Here is a 23,847-nt window from a genome sequence, read left to right as displayed (position 1 = left end):
TTATGTCCTCTGTTTCTTAACAAAGATGGACCTAAATGTTCACCAGAAAATGCGCATGAGGGAAGGAGCAATAGAGGAAGAGAGGATAGTGAGTGTCTAGGGATGACAGAAGGCTGGGGTTTGCGTGTGTGGCAATGGCTGCTTTTGGTCTACACACAGGGTGGTGGAGTGGAAGAGATAAAATAGCACTTGAGCTTTATACTAAAGTGCATTTATATAAGGGACTTGAGTAGACACAGTTTTTGATATCCACAAAGAGTCCTCACATCAATCCCCCAACAAATAAGGAGGGTTCAGTGTACATGGAACAGCTCCAAGCAGCACTGCCCAAGAAGGCACATTCTTCCCTCATTTGGCCAGGAGAGGGGCTTGAGAAGTGAAGAGGAGCTATTATTGTATATACCTGACTGTACATTGACTTAGTGTATATGTCACAGCCAGCTTTTTGGGCCAAGGTTGTGGATTTTTATATGACCCGTGGACAAGTCGAGAGTCAGACTTAAGGAGGCAGCCAGACTGGGAAGAGGCTGCAGGGGTGATCCATCAACTTCCCAGCTGGGCTGTCCACTCCAGAGACAACCCAGTTGGGAAGAGGCTGCAGAGGTGATCCATTGCCTTCCCTGTGTCTCCCAGTTGGGCTGTTGCCTCCAGAGGCAACTCAGTTTGGAAGAGGCTGTGGGGGCAATCCATTGCCTTCACTATGTCTTCCCAGCTGGGCTGTCCCCTCCGGAGGCAGCCTGTCTGGGAAGAGACTTGGGGGAGGAAGGCTTGCCCTTCTTCCTTCCTCCTCACTCATATTGATCCATGTATAAGTCGATCCAAGTTTTTTAAGGTCAATTTTTGATCTAAATTTTTTGCCTTATACACAATTATATATTGTAACTACAATTTTTAACTTGGCCAGCAAAGATATTTTCTGATCTGAGATCAATGATATCTTATGTTGTGAAGAAATTTTCATTCTAGGGTGGGAAACTGGCACCAATTCTGTGCCTGGAGAAAACTAGAAAAAGTAATACAGTGGGGCCTCCGCATACGCGGTCTTTTTATAGGCGGCTTTGAGCATAGGCGCTCAAAGCCGCCGGCGCGCGCGGGGCGGAAGGGGCGGCGCGTCCCATTCAATTGGAAACAATGGGGCTTGAGCATAGGCAGAAATCGCCATACGTGGCGGGATCCGGAACGGATCCCCCGCGTATGGCGAGGTTCCACTGTACATACAAATGTATCTTTACCCTAGTATTAAAGACACAGAGTACATTTTTATATAGATTGTCTTTTTTGTATATATGTCAGATAACTCTAAATCAGTGGTTCCCAAACTTTGGTCCTCCAGATGTTTTGGACTTCAGCTCCCAGAATTCCTAACTGTTGGTTAAGCTGACTGGGGTTTCTGGGACTTGAAATCTAAAACACCTGGAGGACCAAAGTTTGGGAATCACTGCTCTAAATGATAGGTTCGCCTTAGGGTTGCCACAGGTCAGAAACAGCTTGAAGGCACACAACATACGCACACAACTCCAAACAAGCCAGTTACAGATCATATTGTACATGCATTGTATAGACAAAGAATGTTCCTCTGCATCTCTTGCTGAAAGGATCAAGTGGCAGGACCTCTGCCAATTAGACTGATAGCCAATAGTCAGGTTGGAGCCACTGATTCTCAACCCATGGGACAGGCACCACAAGTGGAATACAAGGGGAAACCCAGGTGTTCTAGTCATAGGAATAAAAAATATTCCCAGTAATACTATTGCAATGTTTCTTGATAACATTGTGTTTTGTGGATGCTTTAGCAAATAGTTATTACAGTTTCCCACTAGTAATTAAATTCTTACTTTTGTTTGTTTGTGTTTCCTTACCTTACACCTATCAAGATAACAGCCAGTTTTTATGTCCTTAGAATATACCATAAAGCAGAAATATAATAACAACAGCTGTAAATGTATAGGTGCTATTCTTGGAGGGAAATGGCATTTTTCTTTCTCTAAGTAGCACTAAGGTTCTTCACTAGAGTGGTGCGATTTAAGATAAGAAAGGTTGAGAAACACTTCGTTGGACAGTTCTGGGTAGATGAAACAATAGTTTGATTCATCAGAATCCAGATTCATGTTCCTAAGCATTTGCCCGCTAGATTTATTGAGTAATGTGTCTTTAACACAATTGCAGTAGGCATGGTGTGACTTCACAGGGCCATGTAGCTCCTTGTCACTCTCAACTATTGGCAAGAAGAAGAAAAAGAGATAGAATAGAAGTAGTAATATATTGAATATATTTACAGGTCGCTGAATTAGACTCTTTTTCATGTGAAATTTAGATTAGGGGCTAATTAAAGAGAATGTACACTAAAAACTGAGGCTTTGGCACTATGTATTCTGTGAGAATTAATGATCTAATGGAACCTCTTTACTGCCCTTCAGCTCTCTCCTAGTCATTAATCCAGAGAAAAAAACTGCATCTTTGTCATTATTGCCTCATTTTTTCACCTGCCAGCAAATGGGACCTGAGGGTGCATTGACAAACTGTTGACAAAGCAGGCTAGCTTCCACCACAGATACTCTAAGTGCTTCTGCATTTGTGTTGCAGAAATGCTATTTAGTCATTTCCTTCAGTAATGCTCCCTTGGAGAATTGTCTGACATCACTTCAAACCCTTGCCACCAGCAACTGCTGTGAATCTACCCCAGACCCATTCTGCTCTTCAGAAACAGAGTACTGCATTTAGATAAGGGTTTTAAACTATCACAAGGTTGGGACTGCTTTACAACATGCCAGTTCCTGAGTGAAAAGTGGGAACAGGATGGAGACCTGGATTCAAACACCTGCTCCTCACACCATAATGCAAGATGTCCTTTGAGTGTAACCCTTCCCACTAGAGTGAACTTGTGTATTTGAACTAGTGTTGCAGCAGTATACAAATAATCCACAGCAACACGTCCCAAGAGAATAATTTACAGAGAATCAGAACAATTAGAGAGTGATGAGAGCTTTTACATTATTTAGTTCTTCATTTGTCTGACCATGCATGGGATTGTTTCTGTACAAATTATGTACATGCTATAGTATCTGAACAGTTACAGTTGCATAAGAAAATATAAAATTACCCAAATTATAAAACGTAAACATTAATTCCTTCCTAAGGAATTATTTCCCAAAACTACTTCTGCTTAAAGGTTCTATATTGATACCAGGTGCTATATCTATGGCTCCATACAGACAGCCCAAAATAAAGCTGCTTTGGGTCACTTCGGAGGTATGCTGTTTAAATGATGAATGCGTACTAAGAATCCATAAGTTACAACAAAGCTGCACTCCAGTACTTAGGACTGGATCGTGGCTTTGGCATGGCTTCCAGTCTCTTAGTACGCATGCATCATTTAAACAGAATACAGTGGTACCTCGGGATACGAAATACCCAGGTTACGAAATTTTCGGGATACGAAAAAATCCCATTGGAAATCATTGTTCCGGGTTACGAATGTTTTTTCGGGTTACGAAGAAAATTTTTGGTGCTTTTTTCGGCTTTTTCGCACAGAACGCGGCTTTTCCCCATTAGCGCCTATGGCAATTCGGCTTACGAAGGCTTTTCGGGTTACGAAAGCGGCCGCGGAACGAATTAATTTCGTAACCCGAGGCACCACTGTACCTCCAAAGTGACCCGAAGCAGCTTTATTTTGGCTTGTCTGTATGGGGCCTATATTTCAGAGGAAAGGAACTAGTAAAATCATCTTGAGAGTATTCCTTGCCTAAGAAAACCCTAAAAAAATTCATGTAGTCACCATAAGTTGAAGGCACACACACAGTGCATAATGCATTTTACTCAACTTTAAAGAGGAACAAGGAGATCAGAACATATCGAACCAGTTGTGTAATACACACTGACTAGTTGTTAAATTTCTGATGCTTTGGAAGCTATTAACAGTCATGATCATTATGTTGTACTGAAGAGAGCTTGATCATGCTTCTGGCTTCAGTGGGAATGAGCTGAGTTAAAAAAAACAATTTAAAAACAAAATATGGTACTTCACTGAGTTGTCATAGTTAAATTCCCTGGAAGCTTACTGGGTGACCTTGGACAAATCACTGTCTACCAGTTGCACTTACCCCTTAGGCTTATTGAGAATATAATAGTGGGAGAACTAGGTTCCCTGGTATAAGCATCTTGGAAGAAAAGTAGAACAAGTAAATAGATATGTTCCTTTCTACAGGTAACTCCAATTATGCTTAGCAGAACAGAGAAGCAGAGGCGGAAAGAAGAGGAAGAAGAGCGTCAAATCCTTCTGGCAGTTCAGAAGAGGGAGCAGGAACAAATGTTAAAAGAAGAGAGGAAACGAGAAATGGAAGAGAAAGTGAAAGCAGTAGAAGGCATGTAGATAACCTCTATAAACGAAAGCCATTTGTTATACTGTATAGAAAGGCATGAATGAAATTTGAAAACCATTGTTTTGGGTGAGGAGAGATGGATAGGTAACCACTAAGAGTGAGGGAAGAATTCTTCTGTTTTCTTCTGGATAGGAGAATTGCATGTGACTTATTCTGAAATTTGAAGATGAGAGAGTAAAATTAACCATTGTTCCTGATCTGCAATTTCTTTTTATACACATTGTATATTGCTTTATTCAAATATTTGTTCAAATAAGCTGTTCTTGCTTGTCTTACCTTCCACCTATCTGTAAACAATAGCTATATTTGGGCATTAGTCCTATTCTGGTGTTCTATAATATAGTTAAAGTAAAGTAAAAGTAAATATGCAAGGACAGGCGCATGCTGGTCATATCCACTTGATTCTCAACAGTGTGAAGCATCCTCTGATTGGAGACTGTCCATTTTATTCAGAATTCTGATTTTACAAAGTTTCCAATTACCTAGAGAATCTCCATACATACAAGAATCTCTTCCCCTCAGATTATCTCTCAACATGTGGAAGGGGGGAGGGCTGGTACCTTGCATGTCTACTTAATCAAGATTATATAACACCTGAATAGGGCTTCCTACCTGATCAGGAGTGGACATAGTAACTGCTGCCCTCTATATGTGATGTGTGAAGCCTTATGATGTATTCTACTAAATAAGATTAATTACGTTATAGGCCAAGACAAGCAGTAGCTCTCATACGGGACGCCATATATTAATAAGTGAATTGTTAGTAGTGAAACTTCAGAAATGGAAGTTTCAGACCAGTCACCTTGGTATCCATGGGGATCCATTTCAGACCCCGTCCCCCGTGCAGATACAAAGAAACCCACAGGACCTCAAGTCCCATTGTCTCTAATGGAGTGGGCCGAGTGCACACGCCACCAATGGGGACAATGGGGCTTGCCATCTGCAGGTGCTTAAATCTGTGGATGCCAATCCTGTGAATGGTGAGGCCCCACTGTACAATAGCAACAGAAATCGAATTGACATGATTATGCTTCTTTTGAAAAAATGATTGCACAGCCACATCCAGGAATACAAATCACTCCTGAATTTGTAGTTGAGTGACACTTTTGGCTTTCATGAGATGGAGTTCCTTAGGAGTGTAACAATTTCCACCCTATTTGCAGAACGAGCAAAAAGAAGGAAGCTCAGAGAAGAGCGGGCATGGTTGCTGGCCCAGGGAAAAGAGCTTCCCCCTGAACTTTCTCACTTGGATCCTAGCTCACCTGCTAGGGAGGAGAGGAAGACCAAAGACCTGTAAGTATAGTGCACTGAAGTGTAGTGCCTATGCACACATACTGTACTGTAAAGCAATTGGTTGCACTTTTGATGGTGGAAACAGGATGGAAGGCCCCAGAAAATGAAACTATGTGGAAGATGAATTAGGAGAATGGAGGGATGCCATTATTTGGAAAGGACTGTACCTTTGTTGAATATTCAGCATTAAGAAATTTATACCAAAGTTTGAGTAAAAATATGTATTCATTTTTGTATTTTCACTTTGCAGCTTTGAATTGGATGATGAGTTCACTGCCATGTACAAAGGTCAGTCACTGTTCCAGGCCTTAACTTTCTAAGTGTGTTGGGTTTGAAAGTATTGGCATCCCTTACAAATGTGTAACAGTTTGTTATATGTTTGCTACTGACAGTTCTGGATGTGGTGAAAGCCCACAAGGATTCCTGGCCATTCCTGGAGCCTGTTGATGAATCTTATGCCCCAAATTATTACCAGATCATTAAGGTAAATATCCACATAATGTGTTATCAGTGACCTTGTTATTATTTTCTGTTGACTGGGTTGAAGATAATGATATGGAATATGATTCATTGGTCAAAGGGAATGACAGGGACTGTGTAAGGATGAACATAACTGATGGCTACTTGGCTTTAAACATTGTGGTATTTTACAGGCTCCTATGGATATCTCTAGTATGGAAAAGAAGCTAAATGGAAATCAGTACTACACTAAGGAAGAATTTATGGGTGACATGAAGACCATGTTCAGGAACTGCCTTAAATACAATGGTGAAAACAGTGGTAAGAACTTGAACATGAATTCCAGCTATTGGATTACAATCATAGAAATCTCATAGATGGCCTGGATGAGAAATATAAGAAAAGAGGCTGATGATTCTTAATTCTCAACAAACAGTTAAGAATTAAGGGAAGTGTATTTGCATAGCTCAGTCTGTTTCCTAAATAATTAGGAGGGGAGAACCCTAAAAACTAATGTGTGGCATGGGTTAGAAGGCAGGAAGTGAAGAAGCTGTTGGGACTGGAAGATGTGGAGAAAAGTCTAAATCCAGTTGCTGGTCTAGTACCATGTAAGCAGTCGGACTTACTAAAGCATTAAGCAGTTGAGTCAACTTGTCTGCTCTGTTCAGGGCTACCCGTTAGATTTAGGCCTGTGTTATGTCCTGAAGCCAAAACTGTTGGCCATTAGGAGCCCTATTTTTTCATAATTTTTTATAATTTTTCAACATCATGCAAGTTGTGATGCTATTTTGTGCTTCTGTTAGGCAAGAAATGAAACTTTCTGGCACATTCTTAGAATCATAGCTTTCCTTTGTAATACTGTGGTTCACACATTGTGAAATTGTGTGTGAAGTCTAGTTCATGAAATACAGTTCATGGTCTCCATGCCTCACACAAATGGGTTTTTGCACAAATGGGTTTTTGCACCTTCAGAATGTTTTAAAGCAGAGGAGCTTGTCAGGAATCCCTCTTGCCAAACTACTGTTCTTCACTTTCTTTCTGTCCATTGAATGAGTCACTTCTCTCAAAGTGATCTAGTGTTCAGTAGCTTATCTTTCTCTTTTACTTTCTTATATTTATCCTTCGCTTCCTTCATCTTTGATCTTTTTCTTCATTCTACTGCTATCTAAAGAGGGAGGAACCCTTTCCCTCTGCTTCACATTTTCTTCTGTTCCCACCATCTTCCCCTATTCCCTCTTACAGTCTCTATCTCTTTGTTCAAGCTTTGTTCCTCTTGTGGGAGAAAAGTCAAACTTTGGCATCCATGTGAAACATCATTAGTGCTTAGGTGAAGGACATATTGTCCAGTAGTTCTCTATTTGCTTTGGCTTCACTGCACAAATTTTGAAAAATTAGGCTTCTCAAATCATACTGTTGGGGAAAATCCCTTCAGCTGTTGAAGTAAGCAGCTCCCAGCAAGACACTTTTCATCACTTCAACAACCATTGCAAAACTGTGGGAAAAGTCAAAACCATCTTTAGAAATGATAGCGTCGGGATGAAGCCAACTATCTTAAGTACCAACAACTGCTTCCAGCTCTCAGCCAACCTTATTTGACTCTACCAAAGATAAGCCCCCAGTCTATCACTGTTTCAGTAGTCGGGGATTCAGTACCTGCAGCACCATCCACTCATTGCTCCCACAAAAAAATCAGGGCAAGTTGCTGGGGAATCAGGACTCTCATTCTCCTCCATACACTGCTCTGTCTCGAAATTGGAGCATAATAAACAACACACTTTGGAGGATCTTGTGTTGGCTGATCATGAGCCTAAAGGGGAGAGGAAGAAGAAGGCAAAACATATTGACAAGACAGTCCTAACATCTTCATTCTTGGTTTGTACAGTCATTGCAACTTCTATATCACCTACCCCAATGCAGTCCAACTCTGTGTCAGTACTGATTGTGAAAAATGTCCAATCCAAGACTTTTGAGGAGCAATATGTGCTTTCTCCTCCACATTATGCTATGCAACTGGCTGTTACTCCTCCACTGAGACATTTGTCGAAGCTTCTTCCACCATCTACAAGACAGAGGTCTCCATTCTACAGGAAACAATTATACGCCTTGTCTTGTCTATCCAATTGAGAATACAGAAATAGAAAAGATTTGCCACCCACTTTGGTATCATACATGGACAGGTACCAGTGGGAACATCTCTGGAGGAAGGCGCTGAGATCATACAATTTCTATTCACCATCTTATAGAGACTGGCAGTGCCCAATATCCAGGCAATGTCCTCCCACTTCCCACCAAGAATAGCTGCCACCTTTCTAGACCTCCAATTTCTCGGCCCACAGTAACTGCTCTGACATTAATTGCTCTCATTATTTCTACCATCTATACACAACTGATTTTGTACATAGTACTTTGCTTACTAGTACTGCCCACAGTATCAGATCCATTGACTGAGTCTGTAGCAGCAATTACTCAAAGTTAGTGGTAACTTTGTTATTATACCAGAGCAGTGGGACAAGTGGAGACCCATAAGTTTGGTGGTAATGGTTGGGCAAGTAGAGTATTAGTTGTTGAATTATCACATGTATGTTATTTTATCATAGTGCTTCATGTCTTGTACAGTATTCTACATTGCTATTTTAACTCCAGCCCTAGATTGGAACTACAAACTGAGCATGGTCTCATCTTGGCAACTTAGGCTCTTTTTAGTTTTCTTGGAGTACTGCCTGCTTATAGGCAGAGATTAGACTACAACCCCCCGTATCCACACAGGCGATGTTCCCGAACTTACTGTGGATAGGTAAAATTGCAGATAATAGTGAACCCTATATTTCTGGCTAATGTTGGCCATAGAATTGTGCTGGAGGACCTCCAGATACCTAGAGAGAACTTTTTTTTTTCAGATGTGGGTAAGTGAATTCACGGATCCCGGTCCCACGGATACGGGAGTTATACTTTATATGAATAGCATTGCACACATTGTAAGTTTGAGTTATTGTACAACTACCTTCACACTATGAACATCTCTTTAAGCTACATGCTACAATTTTTTGTGGTGTTATAGTTTGAATAAGTACAGCTTGTAAAACAATACTGAGGGTGCAGGCTGCTGAATGAGTTAGTTGTGCAGATTGGTAGATCTCCCTAATCCAATGGGGTTACCTTCAGGGAAGGTAGATTTTTCTGGAGGAAATCTACATTACATCATTACCTTCATTTGATCCCATTTAAGATAGTATAGCTAGGCCCTTCAAAATTCTGGTATGGATAATTTAGTCAGGTACTTAGAATTCTCTACCAGATATCTCTTGTGTTATAGCTGAGGACTGTGGAACTACCATTTTCAGGATTCTGTAGGATAGAACCATGAAACTGATGTCAAACTGCTGTAACAAACCACTGTAACTCTGTAATGTGGCACACTTCTGTTTTCCAGCTTATGCTTATATCCTTCTTTTGTTTTGTTTTTTAAACTAGTTCAAGCACAGAGAAAGTATAGTCTAGATTTCAAGGCTATTTCTATGCAGAAGAGATATGTCAATATTCAAAATGATTCTGCCCATGATACCTAGTTTCTTTTATTTGCTTGTCTGAATACAGAATACACTAAAATGGCTTACAACTTAGAAAGATGTTTCCACCGTGCAGTGATGAAGCACTTCCCTGGAGAAGATGGGGACACAGATGATGAGTTCTGGATCAGAGAAGATGGAAAGCGTGAAAAAAGAAGCCGTCGGACTATACGTTCTAGTACAGGAAATGTTTGGACCCGATCAAAGGACTCTGAAGGATCTGGCAAGAAACAACTGCATATGCAAAATGGAGGAAAACTTCCACCTCACAAGGCAAAACACAGAGTATCTTCCACTTCTTCCTCTTCTCCCTTCCTCTTCTCTGCAGAGGATCCAAGTAGCAGCTCAAGTCAGCCCTCTGGAGAGGTAGCCTCTTCCAATGGCCGAGAATACTTGCACTCACACCACTATGGTGGAATGCCCAGTCGTGTATCCCATCCTGGTCAGGTGGTGAGTACCAGCCCAGTGGTATGAGAGAAAAATATGTCCTTTGGGAAAGGGTGTAAAGGAGTGGCCAGGAGATAGGAGAAAGTAACAATAAGCTAATTCACTTTTCCATTTCCTTAACTTACTTTCCCTCTTACTTAATTTTTCATGCAGTTTATATCAGACTTTAAAAAATACAGGTGATGGGATGGTGAAGGAAAGGTTATATGGAAATTACAAGAAAAGTGTTAAGATTGTTTACATCTTTAACTGCAAAGAAAAACTAAGAATATGAGCTACTGAATATCTGACCATAGAAAGGGCAAAAAAAATCTTGTGCGTCTTTCTCCCTTTTTAGCTCATTTTGAAGGCTACAGTGTGCTTTTCAAAGGCTTCAGTATGTCAGAAAAGGTGTGTTGTAAAGATCCACTTTACTCCCAAACTGAATGAGCAAATAAGATTGTATACTCCTCCCCTCATACTCCTCCCCTCATTCCTATTTGATGCCTAGTCTCTATACAGTAAGAATGGAGAAAAAATGTTCATCCATCTTCAAATGTGATAATTATTTATACTTCAAATGTGATATTTGTGGCCAGAATTCTGCTGATAGTCTCAACTCACTAAGTGGAATTTAAATAAGTGTTGACTCACTATTCAGTAATTGATTCAATGGATTTATTCTATAGTTTTTTGTGGGGTTTTTTTGGGCTATATGGCCATGTTCTAGAAGAGTTTGTTCCTGACGTTTCACCAGCATCTGGGGCTGGCATCTTCTTTCTTCAGATGCTGGTGAAAGATCAGGAACAAACTCTTCTAGAACATGGCCATATAGCCTGAAAAACCCACAAAAAACTATGGATGCCAGCCATGAAAGCCTTCTACTTCACATTGGATTTACTCTGCTTGGTCCTGCCAGTAGGATTTAGAGTATTTATACCCTGCTCTTCAGCCAAAAGACTCTCTAGAGTGGTTTACCTGCATCCACAAATGCTTAAATCCATTGGTGTCAAGCCTGCAGTTGGGGAGGGCGGGCTGTATTGAGCAAGTTCCTATTTGTTGACATAACTATGCTGTCAGCAGGAGTTGCAGAGGAGTCAGTGGCAATGAGGTGGCAGAAGAAAAGAGGCTGTGAGCATTACAACAGTAGTAGGTGGGGAAGCAGCAAAAGCCAACCCCATTAAATCTGCCCTGCCCTACTCTCAGGTTAATCTCCTGACAGGGACAACTTTTGCTGCCACTGCACCACAATCTAAGAGAGAGAGAGAGAAAGAGAGACTGATTTATACAAACAAAAGTAGCCAAGCACTAGTATAAGTCACCAACAGGATTCCAGTCGAAGTTTCCTTTATCTGTTTTCTTCACAAAGGAATGATGGGTTATTAACTGTAGGCTAAGAAGCGTTGTATGATTAGCTTTTTGTGACCTAACGAGCTTCATGACTGAACAAGAACTTAACCTGGGTCTACCTGAGGAACTAGACAGTGGCCTTTGCCATGGATGGCCATGTGTGATCCTGTTTGGAGAGGCCTGTAATTAAAGCAGGTAACCCACAATTGGATCTTTGCTACGCTGCTAGATTCACTGCCTGGGTACTACAGAGCTAGAGGATATCTTTTTAAAAAGAAGGAAAACAAAATTAAGAGTATGAAAATAAGAGAAGGATCAGAAAAACAGCCAAATTCAGTCTAACAAAATAAGGTTCTTGTTTGAATTAATGATAATTCTTCTATCTGAAATAATTGAAAACTGCAATTTTGTTGGCCACTATCTAGTCTCACTGGTGTCATCTGATTCCCTATACAGAGGCCAGCAGTGCCAGGAACATTTAGCTCTCTGCATGGACCCAATCCAACAAAACCATATGGGTCACCTCGAGTACCAGAACCACATCCTGGTGAGCCAAGTCATCAGCACCAGCACTTTGCCATGCAGGTATAAAATGGACTTTCTTATGAGCTTCCACCTACACATACAACGAGTACAAGGAAGCCTGTGATAAGAAAATCTCAACTCTGTCTAATGAATAATTGCTTGATGATGGTTTTATTACAACTTTAGCACAGAGTTTATGTGTCTCTGTGTTATGTTTCTTTATCCGTAAGATGCTAAAAGTTTTTCTGGGTGGTCATGAAGAACAAGTGAGCAAATAGCAAAGACTATGGGTCAGGAAGGTGTGCAGTATATACACCAGAGCAGATAAACAATTTTTAAGACAGGTCTACAAACCACAAAAATGGATAGTGTTGAAGTTAAAGTGGATGGAGCTACCCTTCCACTTTCATGCTTTCATGGATACATGTGCATATGAACACAGAGATTCCCCTGCCTTGCCTCCTGTGCTGCAGTTAGGCTTAAATAAAGACTTCCAATGAAGTCAGTTTTTCCCAAGGCTCAATAAGAATGTATCATGATTCAGAGTTGTTAGAGAGAAATAATTTTTCCCAGAGCTTAAGGTCCCTTGCAGTATTTAAGCATAGAAAAGGCCTTCTATTCCAAACTACCTTCAAATTCAACCTTTTAAAAAATATTATGGTAGTCCTGCTGGGAAATAATTGGTACATGAGTAACTGAGACCAGGTGATGTTCCAAAGAGGAACCACAACAGGTATTCGGGCTGAGCTGGTAACAAGCACTCATTGCCATTACTGTTACCTGAGTTTGCACAGAAAGTGACAAGTCCAAGAGAGGGTTGATTTCATCTAAATCAAATTGATTTAAACCATGATTTCAATCACTTCTCCAAAGGGCTCATTTTTAATTATATAGATCATAGTTTAAATCACTGGTGAGGAAGATTCTATTTAGTCATTTTTTACTAAAGTATTTAATTGCTTAATATAAGTTGAATGCATATTAAGATATTTATACAGTATTAATTAGGAAGTAAGTATATACAGAGCAACTGTTTTCAGAATAATGTTCAATTAATCCATACCAGGTCCTTCAAGAAGAGTGAAATCACATTCAGAACAGATTTTTACAGAAAAACCATGAGGGTTGCACTCCAGTCCTCAGTGCATGTAACCCATGAGGGGGACCAGGGCTAAATTTCTGTCCCAAATTCAGATCTGAACCCAGGCAGGAATGGGTCTAAACACTCTGGCCCTTTACAAACGGGCCTTTGCGGCGCCCCCGTCATGTGCTAGGGGTTGGCTGAGGACCTAGCGTCCATACCGGCCTCACCCCTAGCACATGATGGGGGCGTAATAATGGCGGCGCCCTATACACACTGGCGCCGCCATTTTGACGTATCGGACGCATAGCATCCGCATGTCGCGCCCCGGATGTGACGCCACAAGTGTGCGAGTAGCGCCTCGCTGCGTCCCATCCGGGGCACAAGAAGAAGCGCCATTTTGGCGCTTCTTCTTCGCTGCATCCGGGAACTGCGTGGTTTGGCTGCTGCGATTCCCGGATGCAGCAACCAGCAGCGGCGGCAGAGCACAGCTCTTCGGCGGTCTGTAACCCGCCTCTGTTTCCTCCAAAGCTATCTATATTGAGAGGCCACCACCTTCTCCAACACAGCACTGAGTACACAGTTGTAATATACACATTTTGTTTCCATATCCTCCTTCAGCCTACAGTTGGATTGAATGATCCCAGAGGACATCGGCTTCCTGTTCCAGAGAAGCAAGTATGTGCTGGACCAGTGCATGTCTCCAGAATAGGACCACAGCCTGGATCCCTGCAGTTTGGTCGAATGAGTGGCCCTCCCTCACAGGCCAGTATGTACTCATCTGCCCAGTTCCAGCAAGGATTTCTTTCTCCAAGGCTCAACGGGCCCCCTATGAGACAACCAGAGACCTCAGAACTTCACTCTGGCCATATGTATAGGCCTTATAAATACCTTAACCACACACATCCTGCTGTGTGGAATGGAAGTCATGATGCAGCAAATCAGATGACCCTAGGCATAGACAAGAAGCCTCCAATGGGTCCATGCCCCCCTATGCCACCTCATGCTTTGAGCCACATGATGGAACCTCGGACATTGAGACCTCCTTTGCCATCCAGTCAATGGACTGAGCAGTCCAATTTCCTACCTCATGGAGCTCCACCCTCAGGGTATATTCGACAACCAGGAAAAGGCCCTGGTCAGCGAATGCAACAGCAACTGCCAGCCTCCTTATTTGGGCCTGCGCCTCAAATGCAGAGAGGAGTTCAGGGTGGGGATTCCATGATGGACAGTCCAGAAATGATTGCCATGCAACAGCTATCTTCTCGGGTATGCCCACCTGGTGTGCCTTATCACCCACGTCAGCCTCCTCCCCCACACTTACCTGGACCATTTCCACAACTGGCCCATGTGGCAACTACAAACATTCAGGCTCCAAAACCAGTTCTAGGGAATGGGAATTCTCAGGATGCCACTCAGACAGCAGAACCAGAAAACAACAGAGGTAATTTTACATCCTTGTTTTACTAAGGCAAAACATAATAATAATAATAATAATAATAATAATAATAATAATAATACATTTTATTTATAGACCGCTATTCCGCAATGATCATAGCAGTGTACAGTAAAAAATTGCAATAAATACAAAATACAATGTGACAGTTAAAGGAGGGAGAAGTCTCGTCCTTCAGGCAGTCCCTGATGTTGCTGGGTCTGCCTGATCGCTTCCCTCTGAGGCCGAGATGACAGTTGAGGAGGGAGGGGCCTCTTCCTTCAGGCAGTCCCCGATGTTGCTGGGTCTGATCACTCCCTCTTTTGGCATCAGCCAAACTGGATACTTTGTGCTCTCTTAAACACAATCATCTGTGCCTAGTCAGAGACAGCTGTTCCCTCTTGCACATGTCTTTGTTTTAGTGTTTTTCCTATGGACAGGTTTGATTGAATACGTATGAGATACTAATCTGGACCATAGCATAATTCAAGGTGGAAAACCCTACATTGGGTAACAGAACAGACACTATTAAGTGTGACACTATAGGAAACAAATAGATATTTTGGATTTCAGTTCACAGCTGCTCTAGCCAGCTTTGACCAATGAACAAGAATCTTGGGAGTTACTGTCCAAAACATCTGGAAGGCATCAGGTGCATGGAAGGCTGGTACACAGTGTTGCAGTCTTTTCTGTTCTACCTCTATTTTTATTTTGATGCAAATCTGGGAAGGTTCTTTAGTATATTCTATTATATTCCTACTCTGTTTATAAATATATGTGAAGATAATTGGTGATTGAGTTTCAGTCAGCAGGTTCTGGAATCACACACATCCTGCTAAAGCTTGAATGTTCATAAATACATGCACATTACATTGTTCCTCTCTTACCATGGTTCAGCCATCTCATAAAACATGATTGGTACTATATTTGTTTGGGGCCCATAGAAGCTGACTACTGTTGTTAGTTCATGTAATGAAAGAAATTAAAGTAATTTGTTTTTCCATGTATGATATAATTTAGAAAAGCCTTCTGATTTGTTTTTACTTCCCTTTGTACAGTGGATCCTCCACCAGGAGTGGAAAAGAAAACCCAATGTGTTGGTCTTTCTGAAGGAATATATCCCAAGCTGTTACCTCATTCCAAGCCACCTTTGCAGATGGATTGCTCTGGGCAGAACTTGACACAGGAAGGGGAGGGAGATGATTCTGAAACTAAAAATGATCCAAAAGCAACACAAAGCAAGAGCACGTGGCCATCAGAAAGTAACTATACAAGTCCAGTAGCCCAAGGGTGTGCAAGAGACATAACAGCAACAGAGAGAGGACCTGTGCCTGAAAATGGTGCTGTAGGTCAAGGACCATCCAGTGGTACAGAAGGAAAAGCAGTAGCCACTAATATAATAGAAAAGTCCCATTGCTCTATGGGGAAAAATCTTTTGGAAACAGCTGTGCCTTGCATGGGACAGAGCACCAGTGCTTCTGCTAGCATGGATGGCAGTCCGGTGGGAGGCACCTCTGGTCAGTTTGCCCAACTCTACATGCCCAACTTAGAGTATTCAAATTCAGCCACACGCTACCACATCAATCCAGGATTGCAGGGGTTCAGTCCTATCATGGGAGGGAAGCCCACTCCAGTGTCCCACTCACAGCATTTTTCTGCTCGAGGCCTTCAGCCCAATAACAGCACTCATGGTGTTTTCCCTCGTTATCGTCCCCACCAGGGAGTGCCATACCCTTACCAGGCACAAATTCCTCCTTCTTATCACCACTATCAACAGCCTCCTTACTATACTTGTCCCCAGGGTTATTCAGACTGGCAGAGGCCATTTCCAACCCAGTCCAGTCCCACTGGACATCCACATGCCCAATCACCTCTGGTCAGGCCTCCTTTCTCAGACAGAGGGACCATGGGCATGCAGGGTTGTGAAGTACTTAATGCAGCTTTGGCTTCCCCAAACCGAATGGATATGGCAGCCACCAAAGAAGTTCCAAGCAGTGGGCAAGAGCTGCCACCAGAGGCTGAGAAACCAGTGGAGTCTCAAGAAAGACCTGAGAGTCCCAAAGAATTCCTTGATTTGGACAACCATAATGCAGCCAACAAGAGGCAGAGATCAGCTGCAGCAGGGGAGTACTTGTATGGTTCTCCCCCACCACCTATAAGTTCTTCAGGGCTTGGATTTGGCCCATCTGCTTTCCCACGCCATGGTGTCATGCAACAGACAGGGCCACCTTATGCATCACGACAGCCAGCCAGCCACTTCCAACCCAGGGCTTATGGACCATCAGTGAATACACACTTGTCATCTCATGCAGCCACGAGTCAAGCCAATGGTCTTGCTCATGAAGGATCTTTGTATCGTTGCCAAGAAGATAATGTGGGCCACTTCCAGGCCTTAATGATGGAACAGGCAGGACGTGGAGGAGGCATGGGGGGATTGTCTGGAGATCTGTATAGAACACCAGGGTAAGACTATTCTCCATGGAGCAGGGAGGTGGGAATGGTGCTTTCTGTCAAAGATAAAACTCAAACAGCAATGTTTCAAAACAACAAGGAGCTTCAGGCAATATTACCATTTGTGAGAGAGAGCTTCACAAATAATTTTTGAAGCATAGACAGATGGATCTGATCGTATACTGCATAATAACGATTTTCCTTTTGTTTAGTGAAGTCATCAGTAGGGCTTCTTGTATTGGAAGGGATTATTTATTTACTTCATACTGACTGAGGTAATAGTTTAGTTTATGACCAGTCTTTGTTCTCCTGTCCTCTGTCTATATTTACTCTGAAATAAATATAATGATGCAGCATGTACCTACATACAGATATTGTGGTAGAGATTAAATTTTGTTTTATTTGCAGTTTTTTACATTTTCAGGAAGAGGAAAGTGGCTATCTGATTTATTTTCAACCTTTTATTGTGAACTTCTGGTAATATAAGTCAAATTGAATGGGAACGTTACAGAACATAAAGGGGGGGGGGACATAGAAGTCAGCCCTCTATGTCAGATGTGTCTTTGGTGTGGGAGTGTATGTTTTCAGGTGAACTGTGCATATGAAAGAGCAACTGGGTATTAAGCTGTTTTCTCCATTGTGTGTCATTCCAGAATGCATATGCACCAGCCACAAGCCCCATTCCCAAAGATGCCTGCAGCAACACCAGCTCGGGAAGAGCTTCCACCACAAAAAACACCAGCATTGCCCCTAGATCAGGTAAATGCTAATATAGAGCAGAACCATGTTTGCTTATCATCAGATATGAGCAATGTGTACTTTTTGCAGTTTATGTAGAAAGAGATGAAGGAGAGCTAATTGTAAGCTAAGTGAGCTTTTCTTCCTGGTAAGTTAGTTGAAATTGCAGTCTGAGGCCTAAATGCAAATTCAAACAAGAATAAACCAATGTGTTAATGGGACTTATGTAAGTGTTGACATACCAAGTTCCTATTCCTTCAGTTGTTCTGTTGTGGATGATATTAGCAATAAGATGGAGACCTGAATGTAATAATATCTTTAGCATGTCTCATTTTAGTGTGTGTGTGAGTTATTAGCTGTGGAGTAGAGGGGGAATCAAGACAGTAACAGCAGCTTCTCCTCTGGAGAATAGGAGCATTAAAGGATAGATTTTTGTAAGACTCATAGGGGAAGATTATTAAAAAGCTTCCCTACATGCCATACCTTCTTTTCCTGAATCCACAGCTCTGACAAAATCTCCCCAAATCTCCAATTCTCCTTCCCTTGCACTGGAAGGGACACTGTCATAGCTGTTCTCCTAATTCACCCCAGAAGTGGATTAAAAAAAAAACAACTACTAACACATTAAACACCTTCACATATTTAACATGCTGTCTAGCGTACCTTTAGTTGACGGAGACTAGCTTTTTTGAAATTCATTCTGAAGCAAGTAATGATCTCCTTTTCTTTTCTCTTTTCTAGAGCTAGTCCAAGGCAGGAAATACTTGATGAAGATGAGAGCTACATGTGACAGGATAAGGGCAAAGGAAAACATTCTTTCTGCCTTCATCTTTCCCAGCAGCATTTGGCTTCCAAGGTCTGGTGGAATACAGTACCTCCTCGGTGGTTTTCTGTTATAATGGAATTTCCCTCGGTCTGAGCCACCTTTACAACTGTTGCAATGACACAGAAGGAGCATCTCAGTTTTAGTGACTTGTTTCTGACCAGAGACTTCATTGAACATTTAAAGGACTCTATTTGAGGGAAATGAAACTTTCATGAACTGCTAAAACTCAGGTATATTGTTCAGGGTGAAAAACAGGAGAGTATAGAAAGTACTTGTATTAATATGTGTGTTTGGAAAGGAATCCAGTTTACAGATTTTTTTTAACCTATTGCCTTTAAAAAATCTTTCTGTTGGTGAATGTATTGTATGTTATTAGGATGGAAGTGGTTGGCCCAAAATGTTCTGGGCATAGCACTGGGATGATCATAAACTGTTTACAATCGTGTCACATTGAAATCTTTCAGGGGAGGGTGGATGCAGGAGATAGTGGAACTACTTCTGATTTATCCTTTTGTTGGCACCACCTATCAGTAGTTTGGGACTGAAGCACTGCCTGATAACTGGTGACAGGAATTACTCAGGAGAAATCAGTGTTCCCCTCTCCTGGCCATGGATTATATGCACTGCCAGTTCCTCTCACTATAGGAACAAGAAAATCAGGATCAAGAATTTCCAGAGAACTGGAAATTCTGTGTAAGATTGTAGCATCTTTTTCTAAATAACTTCTGATTGGGAATAATCACTGTGTCAGTAAGCATTAAAACCATAATTCATAAGACACTGGGATAGGAGGTGCTAGGATACAGTGAATCCTCCAGATGCTTCTTTAGCACAACTACTGTAACATTCATATAAAGCAGAGATCTATAATGAGCTGTTTAGTCTCAGTGTAATTTGGCTCATGATCCTATGAGAACAATGCAGAGATTGAAATCCTTCCCCTTCATTTCAGCTGCTTGATGCTGAAGAATGGAGAGATGGTTTATTTTTAGAAAAGGAACAACCTTTTATCCTGTATGCAAGCACTGAAGCATGTAAGCCAAGTAAGCAGGGAATCCAAGCCCAAACCTTTACTCTATTACAAATACAGTATGTTGGAGACTTCAGAAACAAACATTGTGTCCAAATGAAAAACTTGCCAAATAGAGTGAACTATCAGATGACGTTCCTGAGCTTTCAAGAAAAGGGAATATTGCACGTAATACTGATGTGTTGGCAGACTTATATGAAAATATCAGAACTGGGGACAAGGGGATATACTGTAACAGATCTATATAAAAGTACATAATGCATTATTCTGTAGAATCTGTGACACTGCTGTCACTTGCCAGTTCTAGCATACAGGAGCTTAATAGGTATGAAAACAGTCTAAAAATGATCATGAAAAGAAGAAACAAGGCTTTCATTGCCATCTAGAGTGACATAATATGGTGCTCTGATTTGATTTGAGTAAATCCATGGTCCAGGCCTCAATGCAAATTCACAAAGAGCACGTATGTTTTCTTCATGAACTAATTCATATAGGTGATGGATATTATAGACCTGATCACTTTGGCTTATGCCTGAACTGAGATTTAAAACAAGCCTTAAAATAAGTGTTTCTTGACTTTTTCCTGCTCTTTCCTTGCCTTTCCCTTTTTCTCTTCTCCAACAGTGTATAGAATTTTGAAACTGGAAAGATCAGTTGAGATCTACCTGTGGTTACAGCAATAGGTGTTTATACAAGGGTTTGTACAATCTCAAGGCCAAGTAACAGATTCACAACCTCATTTTTAGCAGACTGTCTCTTTGAATTCAGATAATTAGGACAGGTCAGCAGCCCAATGCAGTTTGTAACTTATACATATAAATATGCATAAATGTTTTTACATATAATGTCCTTTGTTTCAAGTAGTCTTTTCTCCATTTTGGAGGGGAAAGAAAGCTGGGTGTCCTGAAGAAGTTCTGCCTCTGAGAAAGAAGGTAGGCTTCAATGTTCTTCTTGGAGAAAGAAAGGTTTCACCCTAGTAGTAGTAGTAGCAGCAGCTGCAGTAGTCATATTGATGATGACGACAATGATGATGTTTATTTCTTATCCGTCTCTCCTTATGTGGGGAACAACAACACATGACAACAGTTAAAAAAACATAAACCAATTAAAATCACATGCCATCGGTAAAAGAACACTATTAAAACAATCAATCCATACTTAAAAGTCATAATTTAAAATGTTATGATTAAAATAAGGAGAGTTTCCCTTCTTGCATCAGAAGACAAGACAGCTCCAAGCCTTTTCTTGGTTTGGTGGTGGGGAGGCTGGGGAGTGGAGGTTCATAGCTTCTCCTTTTTTGTGCCTGGATATATCAGTGGACAATAAGGAATCCCACCAGTAGTTTGCAGTAGTAACAATAGCAATAGCAAGTACATTTCTATACCACTTATCAGTGTACTTAAGCACTCCCTAAGCAATTTAGAATGTGTAAGCTAATTGCCCCCAACAAGCTGGGTACTCATTTTAGCGACCTCCGAAGGATGCAAGTCTGAGTTGAGCTTGAGCCCTTGGCTGGTATTGAACTCACAACCTTGCGGTTTGTGAGTGAGTGGCTGCAGTACAGGCATTTAACCACTGTGTTTCCAGAGCTCCTAGTAGCAAAGTTTAAGCTTGCATGCACTATGGAACCCAAGACAGGCAGTTGTGGTACTTGGGTGCAGATAGCACCAGGGCTCAGCCTTCTCCTGCCTCAAAAGACTCTTTCTATTGTGCTATTGCCCTTTATTCCAAACAGTTTAGCAACAGCAAAGGCAGCAGGGCGTATTGACATGATGTAGCATCAAGTAAGCCCTAAAAGGGGGACAGATTCCTTCAAAAGAAGTGAAGAAATGGTTGCACTTGTGCACAGGCATTGTAGTTTCCCTTGAAGTGAATCATAAAGCTGGAATGAACTGCAAGGGTTATCTAGCCCGATCCCTGCCATGTAGGGACCTATGGCTAAAGTGTTCTTGAAATATGGAATACTGGGTCTTGCCAGCTGGGTAATGCCTGAGTTGCTGAGCTTTACTGGAAGATCCATGTGGCTTACATAGAGGTAGTTTCACTTCCTTTTAAAAGAAGTTTAGTGTCTGCTTTCCATCCCAGAGGAAGTGGGACATCCGTAAGATAATCAGTCTTCACACTAGAAAGGGAATTCATAGGAAATTTCCATTTCCTCGTATTCCTCTACCTTCAAATTAATTTTTATTTCAGAAATTATTCAAAACTTTAGTCCAAACAAGTTGCCTCATTCTACAAACTCAAAGGTAGTTACCTAACAGGTTTTGTGTTCCAAAGGAGAACTAAATGTTACTTGAAGAATTTACTTTTTTGACTACAGTTCCCCAAATCTTCCAGATAGCATGGCCATTGTTCATTCGTGTAGCCCAGGGGTAGGCAACCTTTTTGAGCCGGGGGCCGGGTTGCTGTCCCTCTGACAACTGGGGGGGCTGAAGCCCAAAAATAAATAATTAAATAATTTTTTTTAAAAAAAATAATTACATAAATAAACCGGGACAAATGTAGGACAAAATTTTCAAATGGAGGACACTTTTTTATAAAGGATGGAGGACACGCAAAAAAATGCTGATTTTTTTAAAAAATGTTAATATAAATGCATGTTTCAGAGGCATCTATAGACAATTGCCCCTCTTGCCTGCCGCTTGCCCCCCCTTGCTCGCCTCCTCCTGATAGGCCAAAGGCCCCATGCCCTCATGCAAGAGGCCAAAGGCTCCAGCGGCAATCGGCAGTAGGACTGGGCGGGGGCCGGTCCCAAGGCCTTGCCGGGCCGCATCCGGCCCGCGGGCCGCAGGTTGCCTACCCCTGGTGTAGCCCAAAAAGTAACTTTTCCAAGCTCTGTTTTGGCATGCCCATTGTCTTGCTCTTCCCATTATCTTTTCTAGTCTATTGCATGCAAAAGAAATTGCTCTTTGAGAATTAATTCCAGGTGCATAATCCTTTCGGTCTGTGAACTAAAAATGCAAAGAAGTGGTTGCAGCAGTTTTCAGACTGATTTGTTGTTGGATGCGTTTTGAAAACACCAAACTAAATTCATCAGATTGTGAAGCAAGTTGCCTGTTAAAGGTCATGGCACAGATTGTTAGGGTGGTTTAAAGTTACCTTCTTAGGATTGGAACATTGGCCTTAGTATCTTTAGTATTTGTTAACATGTGACGGCTAGTGGCTACTTGGGATGCACTGGAATAAAATCTCAGCTTCTTCTTCTTTTCTTTTCTTTCTTTTATCCAATTTGAAAATGTAATAAAATGCTATTGCTGTTTCCTAGTTTTCCAGCTAGTGATTCAGTAGTAAGCATGTGAGCCTTTTTATGGAGATAGTCTGATAAGTTTTCAAAGCTTGTACATATTATAATGAGGAAGCCATTTCAAGCAGTAGCCTTCCACCTCTAACCATCTGTGTCTGTTTAACATACAGATGGGGTGCATCACATTCCAGAAGAACCCTTGGAAAAAACAAAAGCAAACCTTGTCACATAATGACCTCTGAATACTTCTCTTTCTTCTGCGGGTGGAGGGTGAAAATGCATCCTTTTATCTGAAAAATATTTACCCTAAGTAGAATTAAGTAATTCAGTGTATAAAGAAAACACATTAGTGGGCCACAGTAATCTTGTTAACACAACTTAAGCAGTTCTGAATTTGGTTTGGTTATTTGTTTTCACTCATGAATATTACAACTTCTGAGTTAAAAACAGTAATGGGGAGCTGATAGTAATTACCCTTAGATGTATAAATGGCTTTACTTCTGCTAGTAACTGCTTCTCATTCTTGGCAACATTCCTAATGTAAATGTTCCAGCAAAACATCAGTGTTACATCAGTAGGTTCGATGTCAAAAAAACAATTGTCCATCTAATGGGACTCTAAATTCTAGATCTGAAGTTACCTTGATGAAAAATAGCAGAAAGGCCCTTTCTTCTGACTAGAAAATGGGAACAGTATTTGATGAAACTGAAAATTTAGGATTTGTTATCTAACTGCTTGGTACATTTAGTAGAAGTGTGTAGAGACTTCATTCTTTGGTAAGCATTCCCAGAGCTTGGAAATGTTACTTTCTCAGGGAATAATTCCCAGAAGCCCCTAGTCATCTTGCTATTGACTATGAGAACTGTAGTTGAAACTGTAAATTTTTCCAAGTTCTTTGTGTATGAGTTACTTCTCTTTTACTATTTGCTTTTCTAATTTGAAGCAACACTGGATATAGGTTTTTATGTGAGGAGAATAAGAACCAAAGTGTTCTTCTAGCAACATTGGCCTTTTATCAGTAAAAGAAATGGATTATTTCCCATA

General features: G+C 41.3%; 1 protein-coding gene across 4 annotated transcripts in view; it reads left to right on the top strand.

Annotated features, from left to right (window-relative positions):
* LOC121931777 (cat eye syndrome critical region protein 2) overlaps positions 1-23,847 on the top strand; it is a 136,621-nt gene that overhangs the window by 109,732 nt on the left and 3,042 nt on the right. Inside the window, exons 9-20 of one of the 4 annotated variants that reach the window (XR_006104210.1) lie at positions 4,205-4,361; positions 5,543-5,672; positions 5,923-5,960; positions 6,065-6,156; positions 6,326-6,452; positions 9,726-10,147; positions 11,930-12,058; positions 13,701-14,523; positions 15,573-16,977; positions 17,619-17,724; positions 18,445-18,759; positions 20,421-20,491. Coding sequence is in view for 1 of the 4 variants with exons in the window: in XM_042469787.1 (XP_042325721.1) it covers positions 4,205-4,361; positions 5,543-5,672; positions 5,923-5,960; positions 6,065-6,156; positions 6,326-6,452; positions 9,726-10,147; positions 11,930-12,058; positions 13,701-14,523; positions 15,573-16,977; positions 17,619-17,724; positions 18,445-18,450 (3,435 nt within the window). In the remaining 3 variants the exon portion in view is untranslated. Of the gene's footprint in view, positions 1-4,204; positions 4,362-5,542; positions 5,673-5,922; positions 5,961-6,064; positions 6,157-6,325; positions 6,453-9,725; positions 10,148-11,929; positions 12,059-13,700; positions 14,524-15,572; positions 16,978-17,618; positions 17,725-18,444; positions 21,011-23,847 lie in introns of those variants that run through there. The other 3 variants (XR_006104209.1, XR_006104208.1, XM_042469787.1) reach the window with 3 other exon arrangements.

This window comes from Sceloporus undulatus, chromosome 5 (assembly GCF_019175285.1).
Source record: "Sceloporus undulatus isolate JIND9_A2432 ecotype Alabama chromosome 5, SceUnd_v1.1, whole genome shotgun sequence".
Classification (NCBI taxonomy): domain Eukaryota; kingdom Metazoa; phylum Chordata; class Lepidosauria; order Squamata; family Phrynosomatidae; genus Sceloporus; species Sceloporus undulatus.
This window is presented reverse-complemented; position numbering and strand designations above follow the sequence as displayed.